Source organism: Ursus americanus, chromosome 7 (genome assembly GCF_024610735.1).
Source record: "Ursus americanus isolate L20-20 chromosome 7, mUrsAme1.1.p, whole genome shotgun sequence".
In the NCBI taxonomy this organism is placed as follows: Eukaryota; Metazoa; Chordata; class Mammalia; order Carnivora; family Ursidae; genus Ursus; species Ursus americanus.
Genome location: NC_142133.1, coordinates 35495814 through 35512768, shown reverse-complemented (window position 1 = coordinate 35512768; position 16955 = coordinate 35495814). Strand labels below are relative to the sequence as shown.

The following is a 16955-nucleotide window of genomic DNA, read 5'->3' as shown; positions in this document are numbered from 1 at the left end:
ATTTCATCATAAAGTCATTAATTCAACTTCGAAAACATTTCTGAAAACCATATTATTTAACATTTCTGATTATGTAAATAACATAACAACATCATGCTTGTTTTTGAAAAAAATCTGAGAAAAAAAGAAACATATTCCTAGGATAGAAAAGTATTAAAACCAAACAAAGGAAATAGGACAGGCGCTCTCATGGCCTACCACTTGTCAACTGCAGACCCAACAGTAAGAGAGGTACCTGCATTCCCAACAGGAAGAAGCCAACTTTACTACTCTAACAGGAGAAAGGAAGAATTTCTTCTTGCCTAGCAACAAGTTCAGCCAATAAGAAGATACCACAACTCAGACAACAAGGAACTCTAGCTTTCCTCCAACACGCTTTCATTCAAAGCAGCCACTTCCAACTTCCTCTTTTTCCTCGATAATGTAATCTTCATCTCCTTTGAGGTCTGGACTTGCCTATGGTTTGTCGTAGCTTACATGTCCCAAATTCCAATTGTTCTACTATTCCCAAATAAATCCATTTTGCTGGTAAAATAACTGGCTATTGTACTTTTAAGGTTGACAAGCATAAGGAATGAAATTAAAATCACTCATGATAGCAAATCCCTAAACAAAGTTTTTTTTTTTTTTAACATTTTGGCATATTTCCTTTTACATTTCTTATATTTACACCATTTCTTTATCACTGGACACGAGCTGTTTTCAGTTTTTCACTATTATAAGTAATGCTGAGGTGATGTCCTTACATACATATCATGTCAATACCTTTTTAAGAGCTGTGTATACATCCATCTCCACTTGCATCACAAATAAGTTAGATGAACCAATGAGCTGCTTCATGACATTTATACTAGAAAAGATAAAATAGAGGTAGTGAGTTTATTCTCATGCACAGGCTAAAACACCCTGGTGGAACTAAAAAATTTAGGTCTTTCTTATGAAAAGAAAATGTCATCGGTATTTTTGCCCGTGTTGGGGCAAAAAAAAAAAAGAATCTTAGACAGAAATAACCTATCTGAACACAAGGATACTTTTAATTCAGAGAGTATACTATGAAAGGTCTTTCTTTGAACTGACAGGAAAACAAAGAACTTTGATCTGCTGATTAATCAAGTTAAAACGAAGTCTCAATGAAATAACTTTTAGTATGCTCTGATAAAGTGGCACTGTTCCTGTTTTGCCTTTCCTGCCCATTCATTGTTAAAAAAAAAAAAAAAAAGACACTTGTCAGAATTCACCGAAACATCTATATCTTTAACCTTTAACATTGAGGCTTAAGAGAATTGCTTAGTCATAAAACATGTTCTCATTAAGAGTAGGATCAAGAAATATGTATTAGTTTAAAATTAGAGTAGAAATTACATTACCAGCTGTTTTTCCCCCGTCAAGCCATAAAAAGCCAGAAGAACATCTAGGTTTTTAAGATGACCACTACAATTTATCTTCTTTTTGAAAGAACTCAATGAGAAATTGTGAAAAAGAAAAAAATGAAAGTGTTTCTAATTATTTTTTTTAAAGATTTTATTTATTTATTTGACAGAAAGAGAGAGAGAGAGAGATGGAGAGAACAAGCAGGGCAAGTAGCGGGCAGAGGTAGAGGGAGAAGCCGGCTCCCCACAGAGCACGGATCTGGATGTGGGGCTGGATCCTAGGACTCTGGCATCATGACCTGAACCAAAGGCAGATGCTTCACCGACTGAGACACCCAGGTGCCCTGACGATTTTCAAACCAAACATAACGCAGAGTTTTGTTTATGCCCTGACATCATTAGGTAATGATTTTTTTTGGTAGAAAAATGTTTCTTAAACTTTTCTACCAAAGTACCTCTTAAAGGCAGGGGAAAGGAAAGGACCCAGGAATCCAGGAGATAGCCATAAAAACAACGTTTCTACTACTTCTTTTATTTCATGTTTAAAACTCAAAGAAGCTTGAATTCTCTCTATTCCATATTGCATTTAAACATAAAAATGTTTATCTTTTTCTCCACCACTTCCCCACCCACCCTTGAAAAAAAAAACAGTAAAATTGACATCAAAGGAATGATCTCGTTGAGGGCAAAAACCATGACATCATCATCTCTATATCCTTCACAGCCTCTCACAGAGTACCTTCATCTACAGTGGACATTCAGCAAGTGTTTGCTGAAGGAAGGCGGGAAGGCAGGAAGGAAGGAAAGAAGGAAGGCAGGAAGGCATAATAAGCAGATGCTATTCAAAAGGCCAACCTGATTGCAAATTTAACTTCATCAGGCCTAGCATAAAGTTTAAAACAACCTCCTTAAACTTAATTTTGTAGGGGTGCCTGGCTGGCTCAGTTGGAGCCGGCGACTCTTGATCTCAGCATTGCGAGTTGAGCCCCATGTTGGGTGTGATTACTTAAAATAAAATCTTTAAAACTTAATTTTGCAATGGTAAAGATGGTTTTTAAATAATCTTTTAGATTCTCTAAGAGCCCAGCAAAAGTGAGGTAACACTTGATATTTTTCTATAGTTTAATGGTCACAATGAATTTTTCTATTAAAATTGGTTAAAATAGTAGACATAATATACATATTATTTATGACAAGATTTGTGAAGCCATTTCTTCAGTTCATAGATCTCAAGACACCTTTCATTAAATTATTCACTTTTCATAAGTAATATATTTTTGTATAAAGTACATGCATACTTTAACAAATAAACATTATTTTAGGATGATTAATTATAAAGTTACTTAAAATTAAAATACCTGAGTTCCTTAAAAAGTTCAACATTCTGGTGAGTCATCAAATTGTTCAGAAGCCATTCAAGGCACCTGAAATTAAAACATGGAATTTCTTACTACATGATACATAAATAATATATCATGTATTTATGACTTATTTAGTAGGACTTAGTTAAAATAAAAACAATTAGTCTTGCCAGAACATGCTCAAATTTTTAAATTTAACAACCGAAAATTTAGTGTTGTTTTTGTCAGCAGTTATTAAGGAAATATTTCCTTTATATTAATAAGGGCATTTCTAATTAAGAGAACCTCATTTCAAGTTGGTGTTACATCATTTATGAAGGGGCTTGCACACTTCTATTACCTTTGAAAATGGGTACTGCAATTCTCAGGAGTTAAAAACATTGCCAGTAGGTGTACTGATACAATGTCTATGATGCCTACTACTTAAAAAATATTAATAGAAAACGCACTGTAAAGAGTGACCAGAGTTTTTATAAGCCATGTATAAACACGTATAACCCACCCATGGTCACTTACAAAGGCAACACTTTCAAGGAATTTACTAATTCATCCAAATGTAAAAAAAAGACTTTTTATAACAAAATTCTAGTCCCCTATCTTTTTTTTTCTTTCTTTCTTATAGCTATACATTCTTTTAAGAAACCAAAGCAGCCAAATTCCCACAAGTGGGATGGGAGGAAAAATAAAAAAGGTAACTCACTTTTTCTTTACAGAATCTAATCCATAGGTCCCTGCTGATGTGTAATAGCCACATACAGTTTTCACATTAATTGTTTCCTTCATTGTCTCACCACACTGCTGTATTAAACCATCCTGTAAATATAAATAAGCACTGGAAAGGCCCATTTCACGTGGGAAAAATTAGCTCTGAATATGTGCTTGTACATATTAAAAGGTAAAAAAAAAAAAAAAAAAAGGAAGAAAGAAAGAAAGAAAACTCATTAAGTGCAGCAAGCCTAAATTTTTAAGTCCAGTAAAAATACTGAAAAAAAAAAAAAAATCCAGCAAGTATTCAACTAAATACTTGGAATTGAAAAACAGAACGGAGGGGATAAAAGCAGTAAGGTAGTAAAGTAGAGATGAATACTGCTATTCTCTTTCTTTTTTTATTCTTCCCCTCTCTGGGACATTTGCAAATTTAAGCAGCATTATGTCTGGTTTGCCTGATCTTTTTAAATGGAGACCTTTTAACATACTCAGTCGACCATGGGACGGAGCTATGCAAATAAACAGTATGAATCGTCAGGAAGTGTTTACTGAAGTATAAAACACTTCTCAATTTCTAAGAGATGCACCTAAAACAAATACATTATTTACACTGAAATATTAATCTAAAATGTTTATATGTAAGATTTCAAACTAATTTTATTCAATATATGGAAAGAATGTCACTTTTTACCTAAATTTCTGAAATATATTCATCATGCAAGTATATTATTAAGTTAGTTAGTTAAGTCACATAGATAATGCAGAAAAGAGATTTAGGACAAAACCAAAAGGACTTAAGTTAGAAAATAAAGTATACTTTTTGAAAATAAGTACTGAAAGGATGACAACATTTAAAAAATTAAATCTCAGCTAAATATATTGAGCAAGCTATTTACTAATACTTCAAATAAATAATTATACAAATGTCACAGAAAAGGAAACTTAATTTTTTCTAAAGATCATAATACAATATTGACTCCATTAGGATTTTAAACTTACCTGAAAATCATTTGAGACTAGCCCCCCAGCCCCTTCTGCTTTCCTCTTAACATCTTGTCTGTCACCAAGTCCAGTGGATTATCCCTGATTAATCTTCCTGTGATCCAGTCTGTCCTCTCCATGCTTATTGCTACTGCCCTACTTTAGACACTACCGCAATAAGATTTTGTCTCTAACGTACTCTTTTCTTCAGTACATCCTTCACATTATTTCTGAAGTATTCTTTCTAAAACACCACTGTCTTTCCTCTGATTACAAGCTTCCAAAAGGGGGCACATGGGTGGCTCTGTCGGTTGGGCATCCGATTCTTGGTTTCGGTTCAGGTCACGGTCTCATGGGTCATGGGATCGAGCCCCACATGGGGCTCCGCGCTCAGCAGCGAGTCTGCTTGAGGATTCTCTCCTCTGCCCCATCCCCTACTCACGTGCAAGCTCTCTCAGATAAATAAATTTTTAAAAAATCTTCCAAAAGTACCTACATATAAAGTCTAAACTTCTTAAAAGGTATAGAGGGATTTTCACAATCTGGCCTCTGCCACCTTCTCTACAACCCTTCCTTTCATGTGCTAGAGCTTCTTGTATGTGTCTCTCACTTCTGTGCTAGAGCCACGTGCACACAGATTCTCTGATTCTCTACTGTTTCACTTCTCAGAGTATTAATTTACTCTATAAAATGCTTCCTTCCCCTTTTCTTTCTTTGCAAGATAAATACATTTTCAGTTTTCAAGACTCAACTTCCTTCTTTGCATCACCAAGCTGAACTGACCACTCCTTCTGTTCATCCACTAAATCCTACAGGATGTTTATTATCATATCTATAATACTGGACAGTTCTTACTTTATCTCTGGGTCTGTTTATTAACCCTCCTGCTCCCATTCCACACACACATTATACCGTGAGTTCTCTGAAGGCTGGGACTATGTCTTAATTTACCTTCAGATCCCTATGCCTAGTTTGACACATTGCTCAATATATTTGTTGAAAGAACAAATCTGTCATTCTACCAAAGGATTATATGTTTTTATGTGGTTTACCACAATTATTTCATAATTAAGAAAAAGTCAACAAAGTAAGCACTCAATGTTTTTTAAACCCATGACCTAAATGAATTAGTAATCATAAGTGATCTGCTTAATAACAGTCAAGATAAATCATTAATGAACAGAAATCTGTAAATGGACTTAGACAAGTAAATTCTTACATTATAGTAATTCTAAGGTATCTACACTGAAATAGCCTGCATTTACCTTACAACAGACATGATGACCCCCTCATCTATAATAAATTGGTTTTCATTAAGCATTTTATTTTATTAGTGGTATTTTTTGGGGGTAAGCATTTTAAATGACTATCACAAATGACATATTTACACATTTCATTTTTATTTTAAAAATCGTAAAATGATAAGCTTTATTTTTGTTTTTAGAATAGATACTTTGAAACAAAGATCCAACTGTGATCCTTTCTTTGAATTATGTGCACACTCACCAACTGCAACATACAAGCTGCTGCCAAAATGGCAATTACTCGACTGGGCTTTATTAAGACATCATCTCGATACAGTGACCCAAATGCAACCTGCAGTGCTGAAAGCAAAAGCAGACACGGGGAATGAAATAACAGTGATATCTATAAAGGTATTACAAAAATAACAATAATGACCATCTTTATACTCTAAGACATATGTCTAAATTTAGGATGTACATAAAAGAGAAGTATCACTAATTAAAATGCTAATAATGGTTACTGATCAATGGTACTAACTTAATAATAATGTTATAAATTTCCATTTATTCTACCTAACAGAGCTGGATTCTTCCACATCTAATCTTGACATTAGCTGGTGGTCAGAATTAAGATACCCTTGGAAAAAGTTTTATGAAGACACCCTGAGTAGACCAATCATTAAGTACACAGACCCCATGATAATCTTAACCCTGGTGCTTTCAGTGCTTCGTTCCTGGGGAGTGGGGAATAGCTCCTGGTCTTCTCCATGCCACACTCTCCCCCAGCCACCACAGCTATCTAGGCCTGTCCTTCCTTCTCTCCACTGCCACTCTTGTGTGTGTTTATGAATATCCTTAGCTTTCCTCTTTGCCTGTGTTGTGAGTACTGGGTACTTACACTTGGGCAATCAAAGAGGGGAGCAGAGAATGAGCACTGGAATGGGAATTAGGAGAACTATAGGCTGACTGAGGCGCACTAAACTGCTGAGACCTAAAATAAGTCCCTAAATCCTCTGGGCCTGAGCTTCCTCATCTAAGAACTCAGAGCTCTAAGATACCGATTACATGATTCATATCCTACTGTTCCCAGAGAAAGTCTTCACACATGGGGAATAATCAATAAACACTATTTACCAGCTTTTCTTTTCTTTTTTTTTTTTTTTACCAGCTTTTCTATGTAATTTTTAAAAATAGTCATACTCTTCTTCCTTCACCCTACATCCTCCATATCCCAGGCAGATACACTTATAAACATAAGTAAGCAGACTGATAAGGCCTACATGACTAAGTAGATTAGGGACAGATAGAACAGAATTGATAAAAACTATGGAGCAAATCAATACAAAGCTGACTCCCTGGAGTGTTAAATGGAGCTTTTTTCTAGCCTACAAGATTGGAAGAAAATATTTATCTTCTACTAAATGAATAAAAAGTTTACGTTACAATTCTGCATAACAGTAATTATGGTGGGGGTTACCTTCTATATCAATATTCTGGTCCGGAATCTCCAGTTCAATAATATTCATGCTGGATTCTTTCCAAGAACCACTGAACATACTAGAAAAGTAGCCAGACTTAAAAAAAAACAGAACAAAAAAACAATTATCCAGTACGTTCTGTGTCTTGCAAATTATTTTCCCATTTCTAATTCCAAGCAACTCTTCTATCAAAATAAGTCCATATTATTTTAAGAGAAAAAGAATTGCCAAACATGTCTACAGGAAAATGAAACTGAAAATGTCAAAATACTATCTGAACTGAATTCCTGTATTATTATTTGAACCTTACATTAGTTTTTTACTTGGTTAAAACAATTTCTGAGTCTATTACAGGTTTTCCTTCAAGCTTAGAAAATATATCATGTATTTAAGACTCTCATAAACACGACAACACACAAGGTAAATACATAAACATGCACTGAGGAGGAGTGAAGACTAAGAACCTTCCTACTGTTGAATCCTTACTGTGTTAGTGGCTGTAAATGGGATGATCCCCAGAAATGAGGATAAATCTAAAGTTTAGTTTTATCTAATCAGAAAATTCCAGAATGGCCTTAATTCTTGGTAAGGTACCAGAATGGATGAAGTCTTTAGTTACCTTCTAGATAGTACCTCTCCTAATTAGAATTACTTTGGAATAGATCAAATATTAACTAATTTTACTGAATACTTAGTATGTATAAGGCACTGTGAATACAGCAGTAAACAAAACAGACATTGTTTCTGTCCTTAGGGGGCCTACTATATTTTTGCATGTGGTTTGCACTATAATCAATACAGCTTCTCTTGAGAGGGAAAGCCTTCACTGAGGCATTCTCATCCTTAAATTCACAAAACTGCTTCCAGTGATTAAAAAAAAGATATGGACCCTATCCTCAAGTTGAGACCGATATTCTGATATATTCCCTGAGCTATAAACTTCAAGCCAAAGTAAACTTATTCAAAAAATTTAAATAAAAAACATTATGATTAAAATGTTATAGAAAAAGTTCTTTTAAAATATTTCTACTGAAAATCTTATACTATACTGTCTTACCAGTGATTATTGTCAAACGGTGAAGAACAGAGAAAATATAAACTCCATAGGATAAAAACTGAATTGTTCACTGTTCTATTCCCAGTGCCTACAACAATGATTTGAAGAAAGAATAGATACATTTGATGAAAGAATAAATGAGTAAAATATTTGAGCCATTAGAGCAACATTTTCTTTCATTTTGAGAGTTTTGAATCTTTAAAATGGGGTAGCAGATGGTAATATTGTCAGCACACAAACCAAATAGGTATACCAGCTAAATGAATTAGTCTGTATTTGCTGGGTCTTGTCTTTAATTTAACTGCATTTTCCAGAAGGAAAGAAGAGTAAGTGTCAAGAACTTTTCATTCACTTTCAACCATATCTACAAAATACCATTTTGGCTAAATTCATCCAATTTAAATAATTATACACAAAATAAACAAATTTAGCAATCTTAACTTTAGACATTTTGCCCCTAACTTTTTTCCCTTTTGTCAACGAAAGGCACCAAAATAAGAACCTTTCTGAAGTAACTGACAAAAAGGTATTTGCTGGGCTGGTATGACAAGGAAAAATAAAAATCTATCTTCTAGACCAAACTAAGTGTGTGCTGTATTTCTGATAAAACAAGACTCTGAAATGAGATGAGAGGACTTAAACAACTACTGTCCATGCAAAGAGATTGCTGTGAAATGCAATTAGAAAGAACATGACTTGAAAGAGTTTGAGTTATTTTTAAGTAACCACCTTGTTTACTCAAATAGAAAAATAAAATACTTACTTGACATAAATATATTTTGTGTAAGTTCCACTCTTCTCCTAGAGCACAAATCTTAATGTCACTATTTTCACCATTCAAAAATAATGTTTGATAAATATATTTGGAGGTACTCTTTAATTTTTTCCTGTTAAAAGAAAAGCAAATATTATATATGTGTAAAACTGAATGTTTTGCTGATTTTGCATACAACTCAAAATACTCCTTTTGTTCAATTTCTATGAAATAAAGCCAACTTATCCATTGTGTAAAAGGAATAGAGGGATATTATATTCAAATTTGCATGAGCACATAAGAAACTAATAACAGTGGTTATCTCTAGGGTACTATATTCCCAAGAGGGTTAATAGTGGCTAGATGGGACAGCATGTACATGTGACCTTTCACTGTGCACCATTTTTGCAATTTGTGATTATTGAACTAAATGAATTACCTGTAGGTCAGCACAGTGCTTTTTGCTTACTTCCTCATTTAGAGAACAGTACTATGGAGGCTCTCAATACAACTGCAATGATACTTCTATGCAACTACAAAACGGAGAACAAGAGTAAAAATTTTACCTACCCAAGTAATTTTTAGAATAATTTACATTTAATCTTATTTTGGTACCAAATCATTCTTAAACTAAACAACTTTTTTTCCCATTAGACAAATGGTTTGCAGCCTTACATCAAAGGTTTTCACAACTATGCTCAATGGAGAAGTGTCTTCGGGGCCACCAGAGAGCGCTGAGGAATAAACCCTGGGCATCCTCACCTAACTTCAGCTAAAGCAGCAGTGCATCTGAGGGATTTCTGCATAAGATTTCATTTAAAAGATTAATTATATACTTTTTTAAGTTTGATAATCATTGTTCCAAGATGGTACAATGAATAAGAAAAGCCCTAGGCAGAGGCCGATAAATACCTTTTTATATTCCTGGCCAATCCTGACAAGTTTTCTTGGTAGTTAAAAATTTTTAATCTTTTAAAAAATGAAGTAATTGTTTCAGATGATGTCTTGAACCAGTGTGTTTGCCACGTCTTCCCAACAGACAGTAAAAATAGCACATGCTTTGGTGGTGGAGAGACTTGGGTTTGAGTCCCTCAGTTACCCCAGATATAAAGAGGATATTAGTAGTAATCACTTTATTGGGTTACTGTAAGAAATAAATGGGACAATATAGTTTCCAGTTTCTGATGGCACCATCCCCAAATCACATCAAAAGATTAAAAGTACAGAAAGGATTAAGCCCGCAACAGCAGAAAGTAAGGGTGGGCTTATCACCTGACGAGAATTTGATGGATCTGGAAGTTAGAAAATAAAATGTAATAGAAAAGAGCAGCAGAAGCCACAGCCCGGAATACATCATGAAGGTCTAGGATGCAGGTTGAAGCCCATCTGCCCTTCAGAAGCCTGTGTGGGTTGAGGGGAAGAGTCTCAGGAGAAACAAAAGGCAAAAAGTGAGGCTGAAAATGGGGAAACATGTTCCCCTAATGGCCTCTTCCACAATGTATGAACACAGAATAGAGAGAGCCAGAAGAGAGATAACTCAGGCATAAAGATTCCAAGGCTGTTCTAGGAAGGAGTGGACAAATCTATCAGGAAGGCGTTGGCACCCCAGACAAAGCAATCCTCATTCTGGTATTTGAGGAATTTGTAGCCTGTGAGCTGTTAACCCATTCACCCTGAATCATGGTCCCCAAACTACATGTCAAAGCACCTGGAGCACCACACCAAACTCAGGAGCATCTTTCAGATACCATGCTATCTACTACTACTAAGCAGTAGTTTGAATCTAACTATGAGATATTTCTTTAGGACCAGAGGTACCATGAAAAAAAATTACTGAGACACTAAGGGTGCTGTGAACAAAAAAAGTTTGGGAATCTCTGCTCTAAAACAAAGCATGCCCCACCCACACCCAATTTAGTAGTCAGTCTTCTTACTTAAAGGGAAGGCTTAGTAGAAATAGATCTATTTACTCAATTAAAACACACACACACACACACACACACACGTTAGTCGTTCTTAAATATAAACAGACAACCAAGGATGACCCAACATGAAGAGAATTAGGAGCATTAAAGACTATTAAAAAGAGAGAAACTGGCCCCAGAGGAAATATATTAATTCAAGGGGAAGAAAACTTAAAACACTCTAAAATTAGTATATCTAGATATCTGAGATTATTACATTTATAAAACAACAGGATACTATAATAAAGGAAACAAGGGAAAAAAGAGCTCTTAGAGACTAAAAACACGGTTACTGAAATTACAAAGCCAAAACAGAGGCTGATTGAGAAAGTTAAGGAAATTTCCCAGAACATAAAGTGAAAAAGACCTAAAAAGGAAAAAAAGAAAAGAGAAAGAGGTACATTCCAAGAAATCCAAAATCTGGTTAAGAGGAATCCAAAAAGAGAAAACAAAAATAACAGGAAAAGGGAAATCAGGGGAGAAATTAATGGAAGAAAATTTCTCCAAACTAGTCTCCAGATTGTAAGGATCAACCAAGTGCTGAGGCAATTTAAAAACCCACACTTAAGCACATTCTAGTTAAATTCCAAAATACCAAAGAAAAAAATTCCAAAATTTCCAGAGGGAAGAAAGGTCACCTACGAAGAAAAGAGAATTAGACCAGCATCCTATTTTTCATCAACACTGTAGGCTACAAGACAACGAAGTAATATCAACAAGGATATGAAGTTATTTTAGAGTTCCATACCAAAGGGTGAATAAAGTGAAAGACTAAATTTACATTTAGATAAGCACAAGTTACCTCCGTTTGCACCCTTTCTGAGGAAAATACATGAGGATGCAGTTCTCTAAAATGGGTGAGAGAGAAAAAGACCCAGGCTACAAAAAACAGTAGATCCAATCCTAGAGATGTGGTAAAATTAAGTCCCAGGGTAAGTGCAGACCTGGAGAGCAATGGATCCAGAATGGAACAGGAAGATGAAGGGATCCAGGAGCAGGGGGGGAGGGGGGGTGGTGTCTTGGGTTTGGAGGACACCATGAAAATGTGTTTGGAAAGATAAGAAAACCTGAATATATAATGAAGGAATAGTATTCTTTTGTCAATGGTGAGGAGGGGGAAGGCAGTTAGAAAACTCTAGGAAAATAAAAAAGCAATACAAAAAAGGGAACTATTGCAATAAGATGCAAATGAAAACAGGGCTGGACTTTGAGCACTTGATGGAATGAGAAAAACGATTGTACTTAAATTTGAGGTTAGAAAATTTCACCAATAGAAGAACAAGGAGTTGTGACATTGCACCCTGGAAGTATCATTTATAATCTTAGCACACTACTTGACTTTGCAGTGAACAGTATTTACATAGTTCTAACAACAAATATTGTTTACTAGGTTTCAAAATTTAAAGACAGTCTAGGCACAGCAAACACCCAAGATCTGGTTGCAGAACAGCTGAGTTTTAAGTTACATTAATGTAAAAGTAAAAAATACAGTTGTCAAAAGGTGTGAATGAAGTGGAAGGTGGGCACGGAAGCCAAAGCTTTTAATGGAGTAGTTGGTTGAGGTGGGAGAGCACATCAGACAACCTCAGAGAGCATAACTGATGCCAACACACAAATTTCTAGGTCTTAATATTTTCTTGCACCCTTCATCCATGCTGGGCTGAATAGCCAGGTCTCTTCCACGGATACAAAACATACTAAATTCTCAATGTATTTTCTAATAAGGGTTTGCTTTAAAGACTTTCCATTCTAGGCCATTCATGTAGTTCAGGGGTTGGCAAAGCTTTTCTGTAAAGGTCTGGGCAGTAAATATTTTTGGCTTTGTGGGCCAGACAGGCTCCAAGCAAGTTTTTTGGCATCCCAATGGCAGCTGCCTGCTTGCCCGCCTTAGCCTACCACATCTCAGTAAACTTCTCTACCATCTAGTATGGGCTATGGCCACACCACCTCCAGTATCTGAATCTCAGTTGGGGAAAGATGGCTATATTCCAAATTTGTTCCTTCCTTGGGTATTCTGTCTCAGTCTGAGAAGTTGTGATTGCACTCTTATATGCTCTATTCCTGTATATTTTTAGAGATCTCTTTACCTTAGTAGTTTACCTTCAGTAGTTATTTCCCCATTACTTGCTAATAATGGTTGTATTAAATTTTTCCCGGTTTAATTACGGCATAGTTTCTCTTTTGGATGGACCCTGACATAGATTTCAAAAATGGCATTAAATATAAGTGGTCTAAATAATAATTAATAGGCAGAGATTATCCTAATGGATTAAAAAAAAGCTAGCTGAACTATACGCTCTCTACAAGATACCTATTATAAAGATACAGGTAAAAAAGGAAACAATGGAAAAACTATACCTTTTAAACACTTATCAAAAGAAAGTAATAGTGGAAATATTACCAGGGATAAAGAGAGACATTTTGTAATAATAAAGGGGGCCAATTTATCAAAGAGACATAATATTTACTGAGTGCTTCAACACCAGGCACTGTGCATTATACACAATCTAGTATTTTTCAAACCCTAAAAGGTAAGTATTAGCATCACCATTTTACTCATGAGGAATTAAGGCTATTAAGCACAGAATCCAGACTAGAAGTCAGAATCTGAGTTCTTTATACTAGACTGACTCTCCACAAATGTGGTAGGGGTGACGGGGGGGGGGGGGGAGCGGGGCGGTGGTGTCCATTTTTGTAAATAAATACAAGCATTCCTGCATAAAACTGTATGAAAGATTTTTAGATACCAAACTATTAACAGAGGTTATCCATAATACTTTTTACGATAAGTAAGTTACACTTGTGTAGCAAAGTTTTTACATCTTTTTTCAAAGTTTCATTTAAAAAATTACATTTATGTGAACCCAATGATGATCTTTAAAAAAAAAAAAAAGCAACGAGATTGCTTTATGTGAAAACATTCTACGCATAAACTACGTTCTAATTTTCTAATTCACAAGTAAACATCCTGTTTTTCAACTCTTTCAAAAAAAGGTTAAGCTGCAGCACTGACTTACACACACACATCCACAGTCAACGTTCAAGTACTAGAGACTTGAAAGACTTTGTTCCAAGTAAGGAACAAATGTACACTATTGATAAACTTCACCTTTACAGTTAAGGAGAACTCCTCGCGTAAGCAATCACTTCCCTTTACACTGGAGGACGACAGTAGGGGTGCCCCTTAAGGTAACCGGATGCAAAACAACTCATTCTCCTGCCACCCACTCAGAGAGGACAAAGGTGTATTAGGAAGGCCAGCCAGCCGTTCCAGTCTAAGGTTTAATGAGGCACAAGCTCTGGCTTGGCGTTTGCCAGTCTCATCTTGGAGCTGTAATACCACTCGGGCAGCGTCTGTGGTTTATAATCCAGAACGCCAGGCGTCTCCCAAGGCGCTCCCCATCCGCTCAGCATCCGGCTGGCTCCCACGTTTCCCGGTCAAGGGCACGTCGGCTCCTCACCCGCTGGGGAGCACCGTACCCCGAAGAGCACCCGGCCCCCGGCATGTCCCCAGGCGCAGCCCTGGAATCGCCCAACAGGTGCGGGCGCGTCCCTCCACGTACCTGCGCGGGGTGTTGAGAAGCCGCTGCTGCTCGTCCCCTTCCTCCTCATCCTCGTCTGTCTCGGAGTCGGGGTGACAGTAACAGAAGGCCCCACTGCTCCGCTTGCGCTTGCGGCTGCCCGGGCAGTAACAGAAGCCGTGGCCGGCCGCATCGCCGCCAGTCTCCGGCCTGCGAGTCGAGCCCCCCGCCCCAGAACCCGGCTCCTGGTGGGCTCGGGCTCGCCCCGGGTGGCGCAGCACTCGACTGCTCAGCGAGCCCATGGACCACGGCTCCCCGGGACTTCAGGGAGCGCACCTCAGGGAGCCCAACGGAGACCGTCTCCCGCCATGGCCCGGCCGCTGCCGGCCTCCACCCAGCCCGGCTGCTTACACCGCCACCTTCTCACGCGCAGCCCCAACCGTTGCAGCGGACGCTACCGCCTCCATCCTCCGCCCCGCCCGCCGCGTCTAGCCGCGCGGCGCGCCGGGACCGCAGGACCTCGTCCCCTCGCTTTCGCAACAAAGCGTGGACCGGAGGGCGCGTGCGCGCGGCGAGCCTCCGGAAGAGGCGGGGAAAGACGAGTGTGCTTGGTAGGTGGAGCCTGCACTGAAAGGGACGCGGGCTGGAACTGGGAATAGCTTAGGCGCTTGGGTGATTGCTGGCCTGCGGTCGGCCTGGGTCTCACACTACCGTGAGCTTTGGGGCCAACCTAGATTTTAGCGTTACTTTACACACCTCATTGTATTGGCTCGACCGGGAGTTGCGCCTCATTGATTCTTTTTGCAAAGGTTCCTTGAGTTCCGGATACCTAGTAGGCTCTGTGCCAGGCAAGGGGCTAAAAGGACGGCGCAGTTTGGGTTCTTCCTTAGAAGAGCTCACCATTTGCTGGGATCACGCTTTGCGGAGATTTGGCATGGCTTCCTCGGGGAGGAGGAGGACCTACAATGTGGAGTTTGCTAGGCCTTTGTGTTTCTTAAACATCAGCCTTCTGCTGCTCTAGCCGGGTTGTGGCAAATGTTCCCTGCACTCCTTAGCTTCCCTCCTAGCGGCAATGGAACGTCTGGGTAGGGTCTGGTACCGGGACTGGCAGGGCTTACAGTGCCTTCTGGAGGCCCAAGCAAAATTTACAGCTGTCTGCCTGAAGTGTACAGCAGTTGCTATGGACTCCGGGCAGCCGACTTTCACTCCCTGACTCCCTTCGGCTACTTTGTAAATAAAGTATTTACAATAAATTACTCAGAGTAATACGATAAACACCTATGGACCCACCACAAGTATGATAATTTAAAATTAAAATTCTTTGATTCATTCTTTTAAATAGAATATAGAACGAGTTCACCCTCCATCTCAGTCTCTCTCTCCCTCCATTGTAACCACCATCCTGAGAATAGTGTGTATCATTTTTCCCATACATGTTCTTATACCCATAAGTAATACATGTTCTTGAGAACATTTAGGCATATAATTAAATGGAATCATAGTGTACCTATCATTCTGCACCTTTCTCCGTTCTCAAAATGATACTTTTAAGACTTATCTAGTTGACAAATCTCCAGTTAATTTTCACTGCTGATTGTGTCACTAACCCACAATTTGTTTACCTTTGAGGGAGTAAGGTTGTTTCTACTTTAATGTTTTTTTTTTTTTTAAAGATTTTATTTATTTATTTAACAGAGATAGAGACAGCCAGCGAGAGAGAGAACACAAGCAGTGGGAGTGGGAGAGGAAGAAGCAGGCTCATAGCAGAGGAGCCTGATGTGGGGCTCGAACCCAGAACGCCGGGATCACGCCCTGAGCTGAAGGCAGACGCTTAACCGCTGTGCCACCCAGGCGCCCCCTACTTTAATGTTCTTATAGAGTAGCAATGAACACCATGTGCAAAGATTCACCAAATAGACTCCTAGAAGTGGATTTCCTAGGAGCTTTACAACTTTATTAACTATTGCCAAATTGTTCTCTGAAAAGAGTGCACCAGTTTATACTCCCATCAGCACTATGTGTAGTTGGGGCCCCAGTGGACTGGCGTCTGACTCATCCCTGAGAAATTTGAATGGGGAGAGGCTGACTGAGGCAGCCTGGTGGGGGATGGGGAGGAGAGGGACAGAGGAATGGCAGCAAGGGCATCAGTCATGCCCAGAATTTGTCAGCACAAAAGATGTGCAAGTGTTTCCCACGGAACAAGTGTGGGCCACCAGAAGACAGCCAGCATGGGATCATCTTAGATTCTGTCCTAGAGGTCTGGGTGGAAGGACAAACTGACTTCAGCAAAGAGCACCTGAGGGTATCACCAAGTTTCCTAGGGGCTGGAAAAGGAGAATACATTTGCCTTGCCAAAGGAACAGAAGACGAGTGGTTCCCTGGTGACGGGATTGATAAAGGAACCCAGGAGAATGCCCCTAAGAATCAGTGTTAAGTAACTGTCAATGGTACACAGTGCTGACCCTGTACCACCGCAGCACGAGCAGTCAGGTAAGGACTTCCCTGCTTCCCCTTACT

The 16955-nt window shown here is 38.3% G+C and overlaps 1 protein-coding gene across 1 annotated transcript in view; it reads right to left on the bottom strand.

Moving 5' to 3' along the window:
- GMCL1 (germ cell-less 1, spermatogenesis associated) overlaps positions 1 to 14998 on the bottom strand; it is a 36017-nt gene extending 21019 nt beyond the window's left edge. The window contains exons 1-7 of the mRNA XM_045788173.2: positions 14481 to 14998; positions 8963 to 9086; positions 7142 to 7238; positions 5927 to 6024; positions 3432 to 3544; positions 2729 to 2794; positions 766 to 850 (exon numbers count right to left, since the gene is read on the bottom strand). Of these exons, the coding sequence (XP_045644129.1) occupies positions 766 to 850; positions 2729 to 2794; positions 3432 to 3544; positions 5927 to 6024; positions 7142 to 7238; positions 8963 to 9086; positions 14481 to 14740 (843 nt within the window). The 5' untranslated portion in view covers positions 14741 to 14998. The remainder of the gene's footprint in view (positions 1 to 765; positions 851 to 2728; positions 2795 to 3431; positions 3545 to 5926; positions 6025 to 7141; positions 7239 to 8962; positions 9087 to 14480) is intronic.
- Positions 14999 to 16955: the final 1957 nt, after the last annotated feature.